Genomic DNA, 18,636 nt, shown 5'->3' with positions numbered 1-18,636 from the left:
ATGTCCAATAAACGCTCCCAGCAGCATCTAAAAGCTGGGTGTAAAATCACTTTTCGTAACAAGACAAATCATCTGATAACCGAAGAAAAGGATTAGTGAGAGACTGGGCTGCACCTCCAACTGCCTTTCCTCGATGCAGTCCCCCATCTTTGTGCAGATAAAGATTATGGTTGCCAAGGAAACAGGACCAGAGAGAGAAAGATAGAAACTTTGTCTCATTTGGTTTTCCCCGGATTCACAAAGCAAGCTGGGTTGTAAGCAGAGCTGGATGAGATTATGGTAGATTTGTAATTTACTTAGTCAAATTGCTTTTAATTCCTAGTCATGCCTTAATGTACACTTTTTTTTCCCTCTGAAAGTTAGGTCTTGCACTTAGCGGTCCAAGGTTGGACAAATAACAGAGCTTTAAAATTCATTGTCTATGATTAAACTCAAATACAGGACAGATGGCTTGTCTAAGTATGTGTCAGACAGGCAAAGCACTTAAGATTTGTGACAGGCAAGACCAGGAATTAACTGCTAAGTTTTTGCATTTATCCATACATTCATGGGCACCATGAATACAACTATAAAACTCACTTTAGCGTTCTCACTTTATTCAAAATATTCCCAAACAAAGCCACGGCTCTCCGTTTGGCAAACCAGATGCCCTAATCTCAACCCCATTAACTCAAAATCCATTTTTCTCATACTATATGTATTGTGTACATTTCATCTTACTCTGACATTCAGGATGAAGATAACATCCCTTTGAAAGCCCAGCTTGCCCAGAACCCAAAATGTTGGTTCCCACCTCACTTTTATGAACCTTTTTGTTGAAATATTTAATTTTTTTATTGAACAAACATTGGCCTGTCAAAATAAACAAAAACCGACCAAATGAGAACAGGCAAAGGCTATATTTATTTAGAGCTTGCTATAGCAGGGGAGTCAGCCACTGTCACTTGGTTTTGGCAGAGACTCAAAGGCAGGCTCAGAAGTGGGAAAACTGTGTAAGTGGAAAAAAGGGAAGGTTTCAGATATGCCCTGATTGAAGGCTGGTGGCCTAGGGAAGCTGGAAGCAGGCTAACTAGAAGTAGGTACCCTATGTGATAGTTAGGGGGGCATATCTGATTTTTTTCTGGTTGGTCCCAAGTTGGAAGCAGTAACAAAAATTAAGGAAGCTGGAAGTTATTAATCAAGTCCTGGCTGTTTGGGGCCAATCGTTAACACGGTTATTGTTTGGCTTCCGGGACCAGTTGCTAGAGATAGTAATCTGACTTCCGGCAAGTCTGATTTGCAGATTGCAGGCTGACATCCTGGGCTGGTTACCGCAGATAATGGGGTTGGTTTCCTGCGCTGGTTGCTGCAGATTGTGGGTCAGAGTTCTATTTTTATTATGCTCTGGCCTTTGTCCATTTGTATGTTCAATCTCTCAGGCAATAAACATTGTATGAACAAAAAAGTACACTGAGCCTAAGTGTACAGCTTAATGAATTATCAAGTATAACAACCACCCAGGGCCCCCATTTATTTTAAAATTCTCCTCAATCAGAATCTTAGAAGCCTGTTGTCAAGGAACACTGTGAGTTGGAGGGCAGATTCTTTCCCTGTGCTTCTTTAGTCCTGGTGTCCAGGGGCGGGACACACCAGCTGCAACCTTCTCGGCCCGTGTCACAAAGTCAAGTCTTCCCAGACACAACGGACATGGGCAGCCCTGGGTTTCCCACAGTCAGGCTCAGCCCCATGAATCACCGTTCTCCACATTCCTGGACAGGTCAGAGAGTGTGCCTTGAAATCCAGGCTTCACCACTCCCTTGGGCAAGTTAATCTCTCCAAACCTGTTTCTTTTTTTTTTTTTTTTTTTGCGGTACACGGGCCTCTCACTGTTGTGGCCTCTCCCGTTGTGGAGCACAGGCTCCGGACGCGCAGCCTCAGCGGCCATGGCTCATGGGCCCAGCCGCTCTGCAGCATGTGGGATCTTCCCGGACCGGGGCATGAACCCGCGTCCCCTGCATCGGCAGGCGGACTCTCAACCACTGCGCCACCAGGGAAGCCCCAAACCTGTTTCTTAATCTACCAAATGGGGGTAATAATTGTGCCTGTTCTCAAGACCTCCCTGGAAGTCCAGTGGTTAAGACTCCGTGCTCCCACTGCAGGGGGCATGGGTTCGACCCCTGGTGGGGGAATTAATATCCCACACAGTGTGGCCAAAAAAAAAAATAGTGCTTGTTCTCATTGGATTGCTGTAAGGATCAATTAAGGCGATGGACATACAAACTTTTAACACAATTCCTCACACAGAATAAGCACTCAGATTTTGAGTTATTGGATGTTTAGCATGTCTAAAAATGACAGCTGAAAATTAGTGAGAAACTACTATGTGCCAGGCACTGGGCTTGGTGCTTAAATGTATATTATTAAATGTTTCTATTAGAGAATATTAATCATCCTTATTTTATAGAGGAAGGAGCTGAGGCTTACAGATGTTAAGAAACCTCTCTGTACTTATCTGCATTTTTTGTGAGAATTAAAAGAGATGAAGGACACATGTCCTTAGTGCAGTCCCAGCACATCGTAATCACTCAATCACCGGGGCTATTGTTTAAGCTGACCCTTGGATTATCCACTGTGACAGACCCTAGGCAGCAATTAACTGCCTAGCCAACGTCTGTTCTCCCTTTCACCCTTGCCAACAAAAATCACCTTTTGTGTGAGGCAGCATCATGCCTCCATAAAAGTACTTCTCTTATCAGGCTCCCTTACTTCTTCGGAAGTTCGTGAGACCCAATTCTGGCCAATGAGAGATAAGTGTCAGTCTCCTAGGTGGGCCTTTTGGGAAAACTGTTACTGTCCCAAGAAAAAGGAAGTTTCATCTGACACATACTTCTTCCCCCTTTGTCCCCATCTTTGCTGCCTAGAAAGCACATGGAATGCCATGAGGTACAGCTGCCATCCTGTAAGCGTGAGGACTAAAGGCCCATGCCCAGGATGCCAAGGCAGAAAGAAGAGCTGCAGACCCCTGATGGCCTTGTAGGGATACTGTCCCAGCCGTGGACTGCCAGCCTCCAAAGGGTTTCACCACTGTGGCTAAACCACCATGGCCAGGTTTCTATTACATGCAGCTGAAGGCAATCCAAATGAATACAGCCGCTGCTTGGGGTGACGTGAATCTCTGAATGAACTGAAATTTCCAAACAACTGAAAATTAGGAATTTGAAGTATCTTCTTTTAATCTGTCTACACATCCCAACTGAGATGATCAAGAAAAAAAACTCCCGAGAATGAAGAGTCGGTTCCCAATCATCTCTACGTGAATTATTCTCAACCCTTCTGAGGACTGGTGTCATATATGGTGTCATCAACAGGGTTTCCATGGGTCGTCAGCACCGTGCACCAAGGTGTCTGAGGACTCTTGTCAGAGTCATTTATTCTCAAAGCTTGGCTCTAGACCAGCCTCACCCAGCACAGGACTGAATGATGCTTCTGTAAAACCTGAGGCATCTGCTCTGGCATCTTGGTCAAAGTCCAAGGGCGGTAATTGTATTCTGCCTACTTGTGAGATCTCCTAGATTTCTAATTAGGTAGTATTTATGTTCTCTCCAAAAAAGCTTATGCCCAATGTTGCTCTGCCCATTAAAACAACAAGGGGTCCACCCTAAGTGATAAAGGAGCATCTCATTGTGACACGAAGCCGTCATGAGGTGAAAGCAGGAGGCTTCCTCTGGCTTTACAATGAGCCAGCTGGGATGGCGGCTTTCCACTTGGAAGAAGCTAAGTATTACCAGAGGGGTTAAACTTGTGGTTTTCTGTGCCATTTCAGAGAAATAATATGCACGTATTTCCACTCACTTGAAATGATTCTAAGGTCATGTCAGATGAAAAGAGGACTGAACTACAGCCCCTTCTCTCACAGCTTTCCTAACAAAATATATCCCACACGATGAGTATAGAAACTAAATTCCTTCTATATACTAAGTATGCTGTCTCATCATTGCATAGTACGTGACTTTATATTCTAAGCTATCAATAACCCTAACTGAGGTAGTTTTGGTTCGCTTAAATATTTTAAAAGGTCAAAAATTTAAATTATTTAATGTGCAAAATTGCTTTCATAAACGGACGTAACTAAATGGTGAAATAGAAGACATCCAAAAAAATTTGAAGGGCTTCCCTGGCGGCGCAGTGCTTGAGAGTCCGCCTGCCGATGCAGGGGACACGGGTTCGTGCCCCAGTCTGGGAAGATCCCACATGCCGCGGAGCGGCTGGGCCCGTGAGCCATGGCCGCTGAGCCTGCGCTCCACAACGGGAGAAGCCACAGCAGTGAAAGGCCCGCGTACCGCAAAAAAAAAAAATTTGAAATGCTCCTCTTTTGGATTAAACTAGAAAAAGCACAAGTTTTCAGTGCCTAAAATTACGTTGTATTCAAATAAAGACCCATATTCACGATGAAGAGAAAATCTCTAATAATTTATTTGACCTTCAGTTTCACATTGTGAAAAAAAAATAACAGTTTTACAAAACCTCAAAAATGTAGTAGCAAACAAGTACATATGAACACGAACACTTTACTTCTTCAACTTATACAGTTTTGTATGTGAACCACATATTCAATAGTCAAGAGAGGGATATTATTCAGCTCTAATCATTCTTATTCAGACAGGTGTCAAGCCCAGAGAAAAGGGGGCTACACAATTATACCAGAAGTGGAAGGCTGCCCTTTGTTATCCGTTTCCACAGCAACCAGTCCACAGAATAAGAAGAACCTTCTCTGTCTTATGCCAAGGTTTTTGTGTGCACTGTGCTGTGAATTGTATTTGCTTCAAAGTGTAGGACGTTTCACAGGGTGAGAATGGTCAAGTAGTGAGCCCAAATGCCTCCATCAATTCAAAGAGCGGGGAGTCCAGAAAGTTCCCTGCAGGCTGGGGGCCCACCCTGACCACAGCTCCCTCTGGCTCACACACAGCAATTAATAGAGAATTCAAGGACAGACCACAACTTTGAAACAACTGCAAAAAATTCACCCTGCTTTCAAAAGCCACGCAGTGACACCCACATGTTGGCAGATTTGCATCATAAACTACGGAGCTGTAACTGCTACAATATACTGCCAGGGTACAATCAGACGTTTGCATTGTTTAGAACAGGGGTCCCCAACCCCCGGGCCGTGGACTGGTATCGGTCCTAGGCCCATTAGGAACTGGGCCGCACAGCAGGAGGTGAGCGGAGGGCACGCGAGTGAAGCTTCATCTGCGGCTCCCCGCCGCTCCCCACTGCTCGCATTACCTCCTGAACCGCTCCCCACGCCTCCCACCCCGGTCCGTGGAAATATTGTCTTCCACGAAACTGGTCCCTGGTGCCAAAAAGGTTGGGGACCGCTGGATTAGAACACACCTAGAAGTGAGGAGCTGACTACCGCAAAGTATTAAGACCCTTTGATTCCAACCGTTCATTTATTTTGGTCCAACTATAACCCATTTATTCACGGCACGAACAGACATGTACAATTAGTCTAATATATTCAGGTGGAGAGAAATGTGAAGGATTCATCTGTCATTAGACGATGCAAACACACGATGTCAAAGGTTATTGGTCTTAAACCCTATTTTCTAAAATACGGTAATGAGAGAAACAGCAACGAAAGCAGTGCGAATTGCAAATGCTGAGCTTCCCCGGACACCTGTGAGGAAGCACCTATGAGTCTACCACTAATAACTATCACGGCACGTGTTTAGGAAACAAGCACTTGAACTAGCAAAGAACGTATTCACAACTGATTCCCAACTCTCCCAGAAAGCCTCTCAGCAAGGGCCACTGCTTACAATTCTTTGGTGTTTGGGGGCCATATGTGTCACTTTTGTGCACCAAAGAGTTCTTTTAGAGACTTACCTAAGAGGGAGCACTAAAGTATACATTGTACCCATGTGAATATTGCCTTGGAGAACTTTTAGCACTTGCTAAACCCTACAGCAGGAAGAGAGAAGGACACATCCAGGTCAAGTAAATCTGGTGAGTGAATTAATTTCCATCGGTGAGTGTTTCGTTTTCTCCTGTTAACTGTGGTTATGGCCAAGCATTCTCATAGGGTAATAAATAGATAAATAAATAAACTTTGGACAATGCCTTTGCCTGTACCCTATATACAGAACTAGTCCATAGCATTTTCCAGGATTTCAGGATATTACACAGAGGAGAAAAACAACAACAACAACAAAAAAACAACTGCCAAGCGATTTGGTCCTTTCCAAATTTCAGTAGCTGAGATTGAAGCGAGTGAATCGGACAGGAAGGAGAAGGGCAGAAAGAAGCCTTCTCTTGCCCCAGGAGCCATTGGCAGGACCACAGCCCACAAAACCCCAGTCAAAGTTGATGAGTCTGAGAAAAATGACCTTCATGCTTTCTCTACCTCTAGGATGTAACTTCAGTTTCTGTCTTGTAATCCTTCCCTGTCTTGACATTTACAAAATCCCACCCCCCACCCTTCCCAACCCACCCTCCAGTTATATTCCTAATTGTAACTCCAAAGTTTTCACTTTTGTGCAGCAGAGCACATCATAACAGCCACAAAATTGTGCAAAACGTACAACCATTCACACGCGTCCATACACGTGAAGACAACTGTAAGCATTGTTTCAGCATGCAGGCCTCAAACAATAAATAGCTAAATCTACAACAAATTTCTTACCAGCCAAGGGAAAGTTTAAAGTCACTTATAAATAGAAAAGAACATCTACCAAACAGCTACAACAATGTCCCCATTGTTCAGAAACGTTCCTGGGGAGCACAGCCCCTCGGAGATTATCGTGGAGTCCACTGGTCCTCACTCTGCAGCCAGCCCAGCAAGCGTCCCTCCAGGCCCCCCAGTCGGGCTTTCAATCTCCAACAGCAGCTGGTGTGGAGGCTTCAAGCTTGCTCCTCAGAGAGAGGTGACAACCATTTCAAATTTTACACATAAATGGTGGAACCCATGGAAATCAAATGCTGAATATGGTACAGCAAGGGAAAAGGGCCGGCTTTTCTCTCCCTTTGAGGGGCTGATTAATGCTGACATTAATCCACAATTACAAGACAAGGACTAGATCACAGGTTCGTTCATTCATATTTAAACCATGTGCCTCTTGCACTGAAAACCCCACCCCCCTCCCCCTCCCCCCTTCCTTCAAGTCCAGTTAGAAGCATTTACAAGGTGTGGTGTATTGGACTGTAGCAACTTCTTTTCCTTTTTCTTTTCTTTCTCTTCATTCAACTTGGCCTCTCCAAAGTAGAGATCCCATCTTGTCTCATTGAGGGATGGAGTCAGCTAAACTAGAGGAAAAGGAAAATGTTTTGTTAGTCTCAAAATCTGAAAAAAAATTAAACTTGGGACAGAGGTCAATATGGCTTCCAAAGGTCTTAATGACACATTCGGTAGGTGCATTCATGCATGCAGATGGCCCAACAAAAACCGTGGTATCCGAAGAAAGATCTTTGCTTCTTTCCTAAACATATATACGTTTAAAGTTCAAACCTATACATCTAGGTGCTGTTACGAGTTGCCTTCTTCTGCTTCCGACATTCATAATTCCTCTCCACAGTTAAACAAAGCCACGGTAAAGTGATCACCAGAGGGTCACAAGAGATTCCTTGGCCAATCCCCTCCCCGCACCCCCCCCCCCCCGCCCGCCTTGGGCCCATTTACCATAAAGGATTCCAAATTAAATTTATTCACCATATAGAAGGCAGACATATTAATCCTCTTATTTAAATGCATCTCTGCTATTCATTACGGCAGAAATCAGTCTCGCTTTCTTTCACATGACAGCATACCAGGCCTCACCAGCCCAGGGCTGGAGTTTATTCTCCAAGTTCATCAGTCCACACTTAGGAGACTCGGGCTGTGGTATGCAGTGTTATTAGCTACAGAATCAACCACCATCAAACGTGAATATAAATTCAAGGTGCCATAACCACGAAGCCTGCACATTTCATGGGACCTGCTGTTTCCCACACCACCCATCCTTCCCGTTTAGTTAAGTCTAATTTTACAGAAGGAGACTTTGCAGAGGGCTTTTGTCTTTCAGATGCTCACCCTGTCTGTTCTTGGAGCCCATTTCCAGCCCTAGCATAAGAGTCTGCAGCCCCAGTGCTGAAACTCGAAGTACAGACAGAGGGAATTCAGGAGGGGCGCTCATCCCTTGCACTGACTTCTTGCTCCTGTGTGTCCGGAAGTCTGATCCATTTCATTAGTTGTTTCTTTTGGCAGTTTCGTAACGGTGATTCAAGCTTTCAAGACATTCCTTAGACTACGGGTGTCATCGCCCACCCTCACCTCCTTGAAACCTCTACAGCAACATTAGGCCTAAAGAATGTATCTTGTGATAATATGAAATGTCAAGATGTTGCACACTCAAACAGAAAAACAAAAAACCCCCAAACAAAACCACCACTAAAAAGGGGGGCCGGGAACAAAGCAAACCAAAATCCAAACGCCGTCAAGTTGGGGGCCACACAGCACCATGAAAATGGAGCGAAATCAGAAGTAATTTCCTCTTTGTCCCTTCCCGGCAGCTGGGAGCAGCTGGAGAGAGTTAAAATCTCCTTGGTGGATAAGTTTTAGACCTAGGGAAACCTTTTGTTAACACTGTATTAATTCGGGTAGCACCTACATGTGGAGGGCGAAGCCAGGTCCCGGAAGCGTCCGCACCTCAGGACTGATACCTACACGGCACCTCTTTTAAGTCACTGCATCCGGCTCAAGTGTTTTAACGCTATCTTGTGTGTAGTAAACTTTAGAAATTTAAACCAACATTCTCTCCGTCGGAAACTCCAACAGTGGCTTTGATCAGCTCCACGCCACCCTTTAAAAAGGCGAACCTGGCCCTGTCGAATTTCCTTATTCTGTGCTTGACTCTCTGGCTAAGAGCACCAAGGGCAGAGGGGATGTTGTTTCGAATATAACCGAACACTTTATTTGTTCCATTTCCCAGGGACCGGACATGTGTGATTAGGTTCAAATACCCAGGAGAGGGTGAATTCGAGTGTTTGCCAACATACTCACTCTGGGCTGAGAGAGGAGGTACCAAAAATGAAGTATAAAGATAACAAGCTGATAATAGTCAAAGAAACCTCATTTTCGCATGACACACAAAGCTAATTCCACTGCGAGCTAAGGTCTAAATTGAAGGGAGGAAAGAAAACTAATACGAGTATTGAACACTTAATATGTACCAGGCACTGGCTAGGTATTTTCACGCCTTTCTTTTCTTTTTCCTCATTTATCAACTCACCCAAGTCTGAACTGGGACAGATCTCAAGGAAAGCACAATTCGAATCACTCATTTGACAAAGGAGATCTCTGAAGTGCAGAGAGGTCCAGACTCCACAGCTAGAAACAGAAATGTACATGTGGTCTCTCTCTTTTCTACCTATATGACATGTAGGATGCCAGCCACTTCCAAGGATGCCAGCCAGTTACCCTTTGGATGTACCGCCACCATCACTGGCAATTTTTAAGGCTCTCCTATGCAAATATAGTCAGTTTTGGACTAACACCCAATTTAGTGCACTGTTAATTGACGCTTTTGCCTAGAAGGTCCTTTAAACCTTCTTTAGAGTTGAGTAATGCATTCATATCGCAAATGAAATAACCCCTTTCAGAGCATTTGTTTATTCAGGATTATTGAGATGCCAGCAAGGCTGCAAAAACCAGTTTGTAGCCCCATTTGCTCCCCAGAGGACGGTTCTGACAGTTCCTGCTCCTTTGAAGGAGTCTCAGTCCAGGAAAACATTACATTACTAAGAACTGTACTAACTGTAATGGGCTGGAGGAGATAACTGAAGCAATGAAAGAAACAGAACGATTACATGTGAAAGGGAGGCCAGTTTTACTGGTGTTTCTAAATGAGCTGTAAGAGATGTGGAAAGAAAAGACAAATGAGTCCAAACCCCTCTTTGCTAGAAGGTCCCCTTCAAAGGTGTGAAACATACTAGGGAACACAGAACCAAACCTTTCCAAGGAAGGAGTTCATTTTCCCAGCAGTTCCTCCAAAGCAGATTTTTAAATTTTATTCTCTTATTATTAGTAATGAGCCCATTAGTCACCAAAACAAATCAGTCCATGTGTTCTGTGCTACACTTAGATACGCTTAAGTGATTCCGGGGCCAATCCTGAGAATGCTTTATTTTAACAGCAGCAAAGCGGCCATTAGCTTCCCGAACCCTGAACTGGGTAGGCCTATTAATTATTTGAGCCAAGAGTATTATATACTCTTAAGTACACAAGACAACCATTATGTACCCAGATATATGACACAGAAACACAACTTTTGTTCGCCCTGACAATGGGGTCAGCTTGACTGATTAACTCTGAAAAGCTGCAGGAAGGGCAGTTTAGATGGCTCCGTGTGTCCATACATCAGACAAGCTTATACAATGCAGGTGCAACCTTTTATAAGGACAGACCTAGACTTCTCAAAAGTTAATAAATGCCCTAAAGGGGGCTATTCTGGGGTGGGGGGGGGAAGAAGGAAAAACCTTTAAAATAAGCTAATGAATAATTCTGGACAGAATACAATGGGAATAATTTTCAGCATTCAATTTTTTAAACCCCACTTCATTCGAAAAAGGGTTTGAGGAAGTTAAATTTAAAAATCTACAATTATTTCCTGGGGTGATAACAATGTGAAGTTTATTAAGTAGCCATTCGGCGCGACCTCAAGTGCTTACGTTCTAGAGCCAGACTGCCTGGGTTGATGTCTTGACCAACCCTTCTGCCTGCTAAGCCCTATGACCTTGAGCAACTTACTTAACCCCTGTGCACATCAGGTGTTTTCATCTACGAAGTGCTCTCATAATAATATCCCACAGGGTTGTTGTAGGGACCCAATGAAATGATCCATGGGAAACACACAGCCCAGCTGCCGGCACACAGGGAGGGCTCGGGAGACAAGGTTCCCAACCTGGCCGTAATTAGAATCCCTGAAGAACTTTCTAAAAATGCTAATGCCTGGGTCCCACCCAGACCTAATGAAACCCAGCCTCTGGAGTGGGCAGGTTTCAAAGAGCTCTTTGGGAGACTCTGAGGCCCAATAAAGGCTGAGAAGCACTGCCTTATGTTGGGTTGCAGCTGTGGTCAACACAAGTGTTTAAGTTCCGGGGTACAAGTGCTCTTATTTGTAGTTCATGTAGAACCTCTATAAGATGCGCTATATATGGAGCCTGTTTCACTCATGTACGGGCTCACACAGCTAGCTCAACTATACGGATACTTACAGCTAAACTGGCTCTTACCTTACGCTCACTCTCTTTAGGATGCATTGTGTTTAAGAGGGCAGATGTTTCCAGGTGCTGACGAACGCAGTAGGGATCAGCGAATACGGGACCGTGGTTATGCTGTTCCACGCGTCCAACGTTGGATCGTAGCAGTCCAGAGTTTTGCATCGTTGAATGCCAAAGTACCCTCCAACCACGTAGAGTTTGTTTCCGGAGGCCACAGCGTGGCAGCTCATCCGCTTTGCTGTCACGTCTCCCACCTTGGTCCACTGGTAAGTCTCGCTATTGAATTTATAAGCAGAGCAGGCGGAGAACTCGGTATCTCCCCCCATAATAAAAATCTGGTTACCCAGCACAGCTGCCGCCGTGTAACGCCAGGGTTGGGGACAGGTGGCCGGGACCGTCCACCTGTTTTCGCACTGATCATAACACTGAACCTTGGGGAGCTTGTCATGACTGACGCTGGTACCTCCGAAAGCAAACAGCTTGAGCTTGGCACTCACCACTGCGGCATTGCTGACCCCTTCTCGGAGAGGGGCCACCATGGTCCATTTGTTGGTTGTGGGGTCATAATGTTCTACTTGCTTTAGAGAGACTGAGGGGGAGGCCGGGAGGCAGCCAGTGGCGGCAGTGTGCCCCCCGACCACGTACAGGCAGTGCTTCAGTTCAGCAGAGCCATGGCCAAACCTGGCAACCAGCATGGGGGCCGCCTTGGACCACTCCTCATGCAGGGTATCATAAACCCAGACATCTTTCGAGACTCCATTCTCAGACCCTCGCCCCCCAGTAATGTATACTTTGCAGCCGATTGCACAGGCACTGAACTCTTTTCTCGGGCTGGGGATGTCGGCCTTGGGAATGATCTCTTTGGCCTTCTGGTCGACCAGATACAGCTTGTCACACATGAAAGTCTGTCCTCCCAAGAGGAAGAGGGCATGGCCGGTTTTCCGGGGCCGGGCACAGAGGCTGGTCACCACGCCGTCGTTCTGCAGGATTTTCAGCTTGCACCTGATGGCCTCTTCCACGATCTCCTTGCTCTTCCTCTGCTTAGTGATGAGCTCCTCCATGGCCACATTCTCCATGAGATAGATGGCCGGCAGCAGAGCCAGCCTCACCGTCTGCAACAGCTCCGGGAGATAGCAGTAGCGCTTCTTCAGGTCGTAGCTGATCCAGTTAATTGCAGACTCGTACACAAGTCTTTCGTCTTCCGTCTCCAGCTCTTCACTGGACAGGAGCTGCACTACCATGTCCTGAGGCAGCTGGAGGAAATCTTCATTCTTCCTGATGGTCTGGAAATTGCTGAGACACATCCTCCAAGAGAGCTCGTACAGCTTGGTGCACTGGTGCGCGTCGGACAGCAGCAGCATGCCCAGGCAGTTGGTGGGGTGCAGGTTCTTTTCTAGGAACTCAGCGCAGGCATCCCGGATGTCTTGAAACTCCAGCATGTCGCCAGCTTCCAGGAGCGATTCCGCGTTTTCTTCATTGATGATGACCCGGGAGGAGTAAGCGTAGTCGAGGAGCAGCTCCAAGACTTCTGGGTGGATGGAGTTGTCGAAGTTGACTTCGCTGTCCTGGCTCTCCTTCAGGCCACCGCTGAACATGGCTTCAAAGTAGCGGCTGCACGCGGCCAGCACTGCCCGGTGACACGGGAAGGTCCTATTTCCGGCATGAAGAAGGACGTCGGTGAAGAGACGCTGCTGGCGTAACAGGTTCAGGTGAGTGAGGACACTGTCCGCGTAGGAAGACTTGTGGAACAGATAGATGTTAATGGAGCCACTGCTGGCCCTGGACTTGCGGTTCTCGTGCACGCTGACGGACATTTTGTTTCCACTCCTGAAAAACAAAACACAACTATTGAACCTGATGCTCTCAGTGTTCAGAACGGCCGAACCAAACCAGCAATTGTTTTGGACAGAGGAAACAGAACACTTTGCTGTTGGCCCTGCCACCCTGCTGTTCTGAATATTGGACAGTCAGGCCTATACAAAGTCAGAGACGGCTACCTACCTATAAGGAAAGACACTTATTATAATACTGTTGAGCTATTTAAACTATACACTGTTTAAAAAAAAACAAACAAGCACTGCTTAAGAGCAGGTTCATCTTGGAAAACCTGATTGCCAACTTGCAGGATATTGAAGTCCTTGAGAATGTAAGTCAGCAAAAGCCAAGAGGAGCAAGGTCTCATTCTCACAGCTCCCTGCCCTGGTCCAGCTGATTCACTGCTGGCCACCTGAAATGCCAGGCCTCCAGCTCTTGTAACGCCAGGATGGGCACAGGCTTTAATGCCCTATGCAAGCATCATAAAGCCATGTGTAAAACAAATACCTACTAATTAATTCCATTAAGAATTCCTTTGGTAAGACCCAGTGTCTTACCAAAGTAAGTGCAGTAAATGGGAAATGTAACATTAAAACCACAGGCTTAGGCCAACTTCTAAAATGACCAAACCTTTATTTATCATTACAAATAATTTGTAACCAGACACCTCTACCACTACAGCATCCTGAAAGAGCCCCAATATAAACACAACCATATACTGATCAGCAAGCTATCGTGGAAACAGGATAGATTCTGGCCACAGTCACCACTCCCCTTTCCTGCTCCGGACAGCTTCCAAAGTGGCGATTCGGGCACAGAAAGGGAAGAATATTTTGAGTAGCAAAGTCAGGAGTTCTGTTGTTCTGTTCTCCCTGCTTTAAATCAAATCTTAGAAAACCAGTTGCAAGAACAAAGGATGTATCCACCCATCTCTCTTGATTAAACAGGGCATCACCAGGACCATTCTTGTGTACCTGCAAACGCTGGCACCTGCATCTAGGGAGTCCAAAATGCAAATGTCGCTTTATCTAAATCAAAACACACACGTGTGTGTGTGTATGTGTATTGCCTGCCATTGTTAATTTAGGGCCACTCTAGAATTTATTTGCTGACTAGAGTTTTCCTCAGTATCTAAATGGAAATTATAGCAGAACCGAATGCTCTCTTTGGCTTTCCTCAGTAATCAAACTGTAGGCTAAAGATACAGGACATGCCTATCACCTGTCTTCAAAAACTGAACCATCTTTTTCCTTTTTCACCCTACCCTTCTGTTACTTCAAAGAAATAATAGCTTCAAGAACCTGCCTGTCAAAGGATTCCTAGGGAAACTGTTTATCCCAGGAGGGTAAACTGCGTGGTTACAGTATCTGTTCCAAACACGGAACAGCCAGTCCTTAGGGCAGAGCTGAAACCCAAGGCCTGCTTGTTTCCTTCAACCTGAGCAGCGGAGGCAAGGCAGGCGCAGAAAACAACAGAGGCAGGTACCTAACTTGCCTTTGACACACAGGCCTCATACTATTAGGAGTTGCAACTTGTTTTCTTTCATTTTGGGCATGTAACTTTTCACTGTGAGTAAACGTGACTTAGTGGAAGAAAATAAACAACAGAGTCCTAGGGCTCTGGTGTTAAGAAGCCTTTACGAAGCACCCATCAGTCTCCACAGTGACTTGGGCTTTGACAAATGGTGAGAAGGCAAGCATCACCGCAACCCTCAAGCTAAGCCTCTATGGTCTAGTCCATTTTACCCAATGCCCAATGCTCCTAAGAGCAAGTGGCGGGACCCTACGTGAATACACTAGGTTCTCCAATGTGTTAAAACAGTATTAGCATCCCTGCTGTTCTACTGCTGTAGTCATCACTTGCATTAGTACATTCAAGCTGAAATTCTTTGAGAAAGATTTTAAGCCTAAACCTCAAAAGATGGTATAAATATTCCTATGCCTTATACAGAAAGGTGCAAGAATTCCAAATGAGTAGCTATGCTTTTTTTTTTTTAAGCTAATGCTTCCAAAGCAACCTCCAAAGCTTCCTCCTGTGGATGGACCTAGAGATTATCATACAAAGTAAGGGAAAGATAAATACCATATGATATTGCTTATATGTGGAACCTAAAAAAAGATACAAATGAACTTATTTACAAAACAGAAATAGACTCACAGACAAAACAAACGTATGGTTACCAAAGGGGAAAGGGGGAGGAGGGATAAATTAGGAGTTTGGGATTGAAATATACACACTACTATATATAAAATAGATAACCAACAAGGATCTACTGTATAGCACAGGGAAATATACTCAATGTCTTGTAATAACCTATAATGGAAAAGAATCTAAAAAAGTATATATATATTATATATATAATATATATATAATGAATCACTTTGCTGTACACCTGAAACTAACAGCATTGTAAACCAACTATACTTCAATTAAAAAACAACAAAAAAAAGGGCTTCCCTGGTGGTGCAGTGGCTAAGAATCCACCTGCCAATGCAGGGGACAGGGGTTCAAGCCCTGGTCCGGGAAGATCCCACATGCCACGGAGCAACTAAGCCTGTGCGCCACAACTACTGAAGCCTATGCGCCTAGAGCCCATGCTCCACAACAAGAGAAGCCACCGCAATGAGAAGCCCCCGCATCGCAACAAAGAGTAGCCCCCGCTCGCAGCAACCAGAGGAAGCCTGCGCACAGCAATGAAGACCCAACGAAGCCAAAAATTAATTAATTAATTAATTAATTAATTTTTTTTAAAAAAGTTGCCTTCTTTCCGGCTAACAGTGAATGCAGCTCTGACGGAAGAATGAGGCTGCACAAGGTACATAAGCACCAAAGTGCCTGCAGACTGAGCTGGAATTACACCCACCCGGCCCGGAAGGCGTTTCCCTAAGCAGTGTAAAACAACACTCACAGCCAGGCTTACGCTTAACAAAACAGTTTAGAAGACCTTGGGATATAGGATCTGCATCTCTTTGCATCCTGTGTTTATGCTCCTGTATTTCCCAGGTAGGTTCATAAAGCCAGCAGAATAGAGCCTAGCCTGTCACCTTGGATGCCACCCAGATGGAGAAGTGTGTCAGTCAAAATCCAACAATCTTGCAGCAATATTTGATTAAAATAAAAGGTAAACTTGAAGACCCAAGGGAAACGACTTGCCTTCTAGTTTAAAATTATGCAAATGTGAGAACGTCAGCAGAAACAACGTATACAGCCACTAAACACACCTTCAACATGAAATGAATCATCCTTCTGGCATTTTATTAAGTCCCCAGAGAAATAATATTTGCATGCCAAGTTAAGTAGCAAAAAAACACACACATATACTTAACCTGCCTCTACAAAGAAGGGGAAAAGGGCTGCTATTACCAGTGAACATCAAAAGGGATTCTAGCTACAGTAACTTCAGTTCACTAATGCTCTTTAACCAGGCTCTGGGCCTCCAATACTTAGCGGCGTGTCACATTTCTTTGGGTTTTAAACCTGATCTCAATGCAATCAAAGGAGAAACTAGGCAGATTTTCTCGGACACTCATATTATTGATAACAACGGAACATTATAAAGAGATTGTTAACAAGAAAAGCATTTTACTATACAGTCCTCTATAACACCTGTAACGCTCTTTAACACTCTGGCCATGCCTGTGAGGACGACACCACACACACGCCAAGTTCAACGGTTCATCTCCACCCTGCCCACCAATTCCTCTCCTTCGAAACTAAGCATGGTAAGACTAAATACTTCCATGAGAAAAAACTAATTTTTCAGAAACCAGTTTTCATTCATTCCCTACAGACATCTGGCCGCAGTGAACGTGCCCTCACTAGGGGTGTCTGCGCGTGGCCCTATTGCTCACCGTGCCGGGTAGGGTGCAACGTGGACCAACAATCCCGCGCGCTCGACAATGCTCTTTCCGCTGGGGGGGAGGGGGGGAGGTGCGGGGGGGATTGATCGTATTCCGGCTCAGCTCCTAGCTCTCCAGCAGCTCGCCCGGGCGGCGCTCCACCGAGAGGAGCCCCCTCCAGCAATGCCCGGCTCTTCTTGCTGTGGGAGGGCAGCGGTGGACACCAGGTCTCCGCCCCGAGAACAGCTCCCCACCGCCGCCTAAGTCGGAGCTCCAGGCTCCGGGGCGCACACACACCCCTCGCGATCACACCCCGCAGGCCAGGCAGCCCCTGAAACCCGGCGGCGCCCGCAACAGGTCCGCGGCGGTAGGGGAGACTTACAACAGTGGCGACCAGCCACAGTGCACGACCGGCTGGGTTCTTGCCTCGGTCACCGGGTAGGGAGGGGACGGAGCGGACGTCTCAGCCCCAGGAAGCAACAGCGACTGACCGGGCGAAGGGAGCGCGCATGTAACTCTGGCTCGCGGTCTGGTTACCGCGGGCGGATCGCCGCGGCCTCACGATCCCCACGTCGCGGACTCTGCGCCCGCCACCCGCGGAGCAGCTTCCGGAGTGAGCTCCGGAGGCGAGAGCGAGCCCCCGGCTGCAGGCGCCGCTGAAGGAGGCGGGCTGTACCCTCGCGGGAGGGAGCTGGAAAGCGCCTTGCGCGCCGGCGGCCGCCTGGCGTCTCGACTCGGCCTCTGCAGCGCCACCGCCGTGCCGCCTCCTCTCCGGCTTCCCGAGCACTCTGCGCCCGGCCGCCCAGCGCCCGGCTATAAGCGGAGCGGCGGGGAGGGAGGGGAGGGGAGGGAGGGGAGAGGGCGCGTAGGCAAAAAGTGACACCAGGGGAGGGAGGGAGGAAGCGCGTGAATGCGGCCAGCGGAGAAGAAGGAGGAGGAGGAAGGGAAGGAGGACAAGAGTCGGAGGAGAGTGTGTCGAGGGAGTTAGTCGTGAGAGGAAGCGGGGGAGGGGGCTGTGGCGAGTGGAGAGAGACAAAGCGCACGCGGAATCTCAGCCAAGAGCAGCTGTAACCCTCGGGGATCGCGAATAAAACAAGTTTTCCTGCGTCGGTGTGTCTGCGTCTCTAGCCCAGCCAGGTGCTGAGGGATCCTCGGCCGGGGAGCGCAGCCCCTCGCTGTGCGCTCCGAGCTGCAGGAGCCCCCCTGATGCTCAGGACAGGGCGGCGAGGGGCGAGCCGGGTGTCCGCGGCACGCGCCGTGGGCACGCACAGCCCGCGCGCCGGGTGGGATATCTGGAGGGAGGACGGTGGCGAGGTTTGGACACCCCGGGGACACCGCAGGTTGGGCAAAGCCGGGCCGTAGGGTTTCTCGGTGGCAGTGGACCAGAAAGACTTTAGCCCCTGGCGCTTCCCGCCCCCTCAGTCCTCCCTCCCCACCCCCGGCGGGTGCTGCCCCCGCGGCTGGACTCTGCCCCACGCCGCCCGGGGCAGCAGCAGCAACCCGGCGCTCTCCGGCGAGGCGTGCACCACGTGCTTTGCAGCCAATCGCCGCCGCCGCTTTATTCAAAGCGACCCGCTCCTAGGAGCTGCCCAGCCGCCGCCTCTTCGTAGCGATAAAGCGTCAATCGCCCTCTCAGTCTGGGCCCTTTCCTGTCTTTTATCGCCGGGTCGTGTTAGTTAGGAGTTCAGCAAAGAAATGGTTCAGCACACACACGTTTGAAGCGCCCTTGTGCCACGAGAAGGGAAGG

At 47.2% G+C, this 18,636-nt stretch overlaps 1 protein-coding gene across 2 annotated transcripts; it reads right to left on the bottom strand.

The window, feature by feature from the left end:
- Nucleotides 1-4,428: 4,428 nt before the first annotated feature.
- ENC1 (ectodermal-neural cortex 1) lies at nt 4,429-18,236 on the bottom strand. 2 transcript variants are annotated; one of them, XM_049707695.1, is made up of 3 exons: nt 17,272-18,236; nt 11,248-13,062; nt 4,429-7,279 (listed from the first exon to the last, which is right to left on the bottom strand). In XM_049707695.1, exon 2 carries the CDS (start codon nt 13,047-13,049, stop codon nt 11,280-11,282), a length of 1,770 nt encoding a protein of 589 aa, XP_049563652.1. In that variant the 5' UTR covers nt 13,050-13,062; nt 17,272-18,236; the 3' UTR covers nt 4,429-7,279; nt 11,248-11,279. The 2 variants fall into 2 exon arrangements, with proteins under 2 accessions (XP_049563652.1, XP_033285908.1); XM_033430017.2 differs by having other exon boundaries at nt 4,429-7,284; nt 17,272-18,231.
- Nucleotides 18,237-18,636: the final 400 nt, after the last annotated feature.

This window comes from Orcinus orca, chromosome 3, assembly GCF_937001465.1.
Source record: "Orcinus orca chromosome 3, mOrcOrc1.1, whole genome shotgun sequence".
Classification (NCBI taxonomy): Eukaryota; Metazoa; Chordata; class Mammalia; order Artiodactyla; family Delphinidae; genus Orcinus; species Orcinus orca.
Note: the sequence above shows the minus strand (reverse complement) of the source record. Positions and strands in the feature narration are given on the sequence as shown.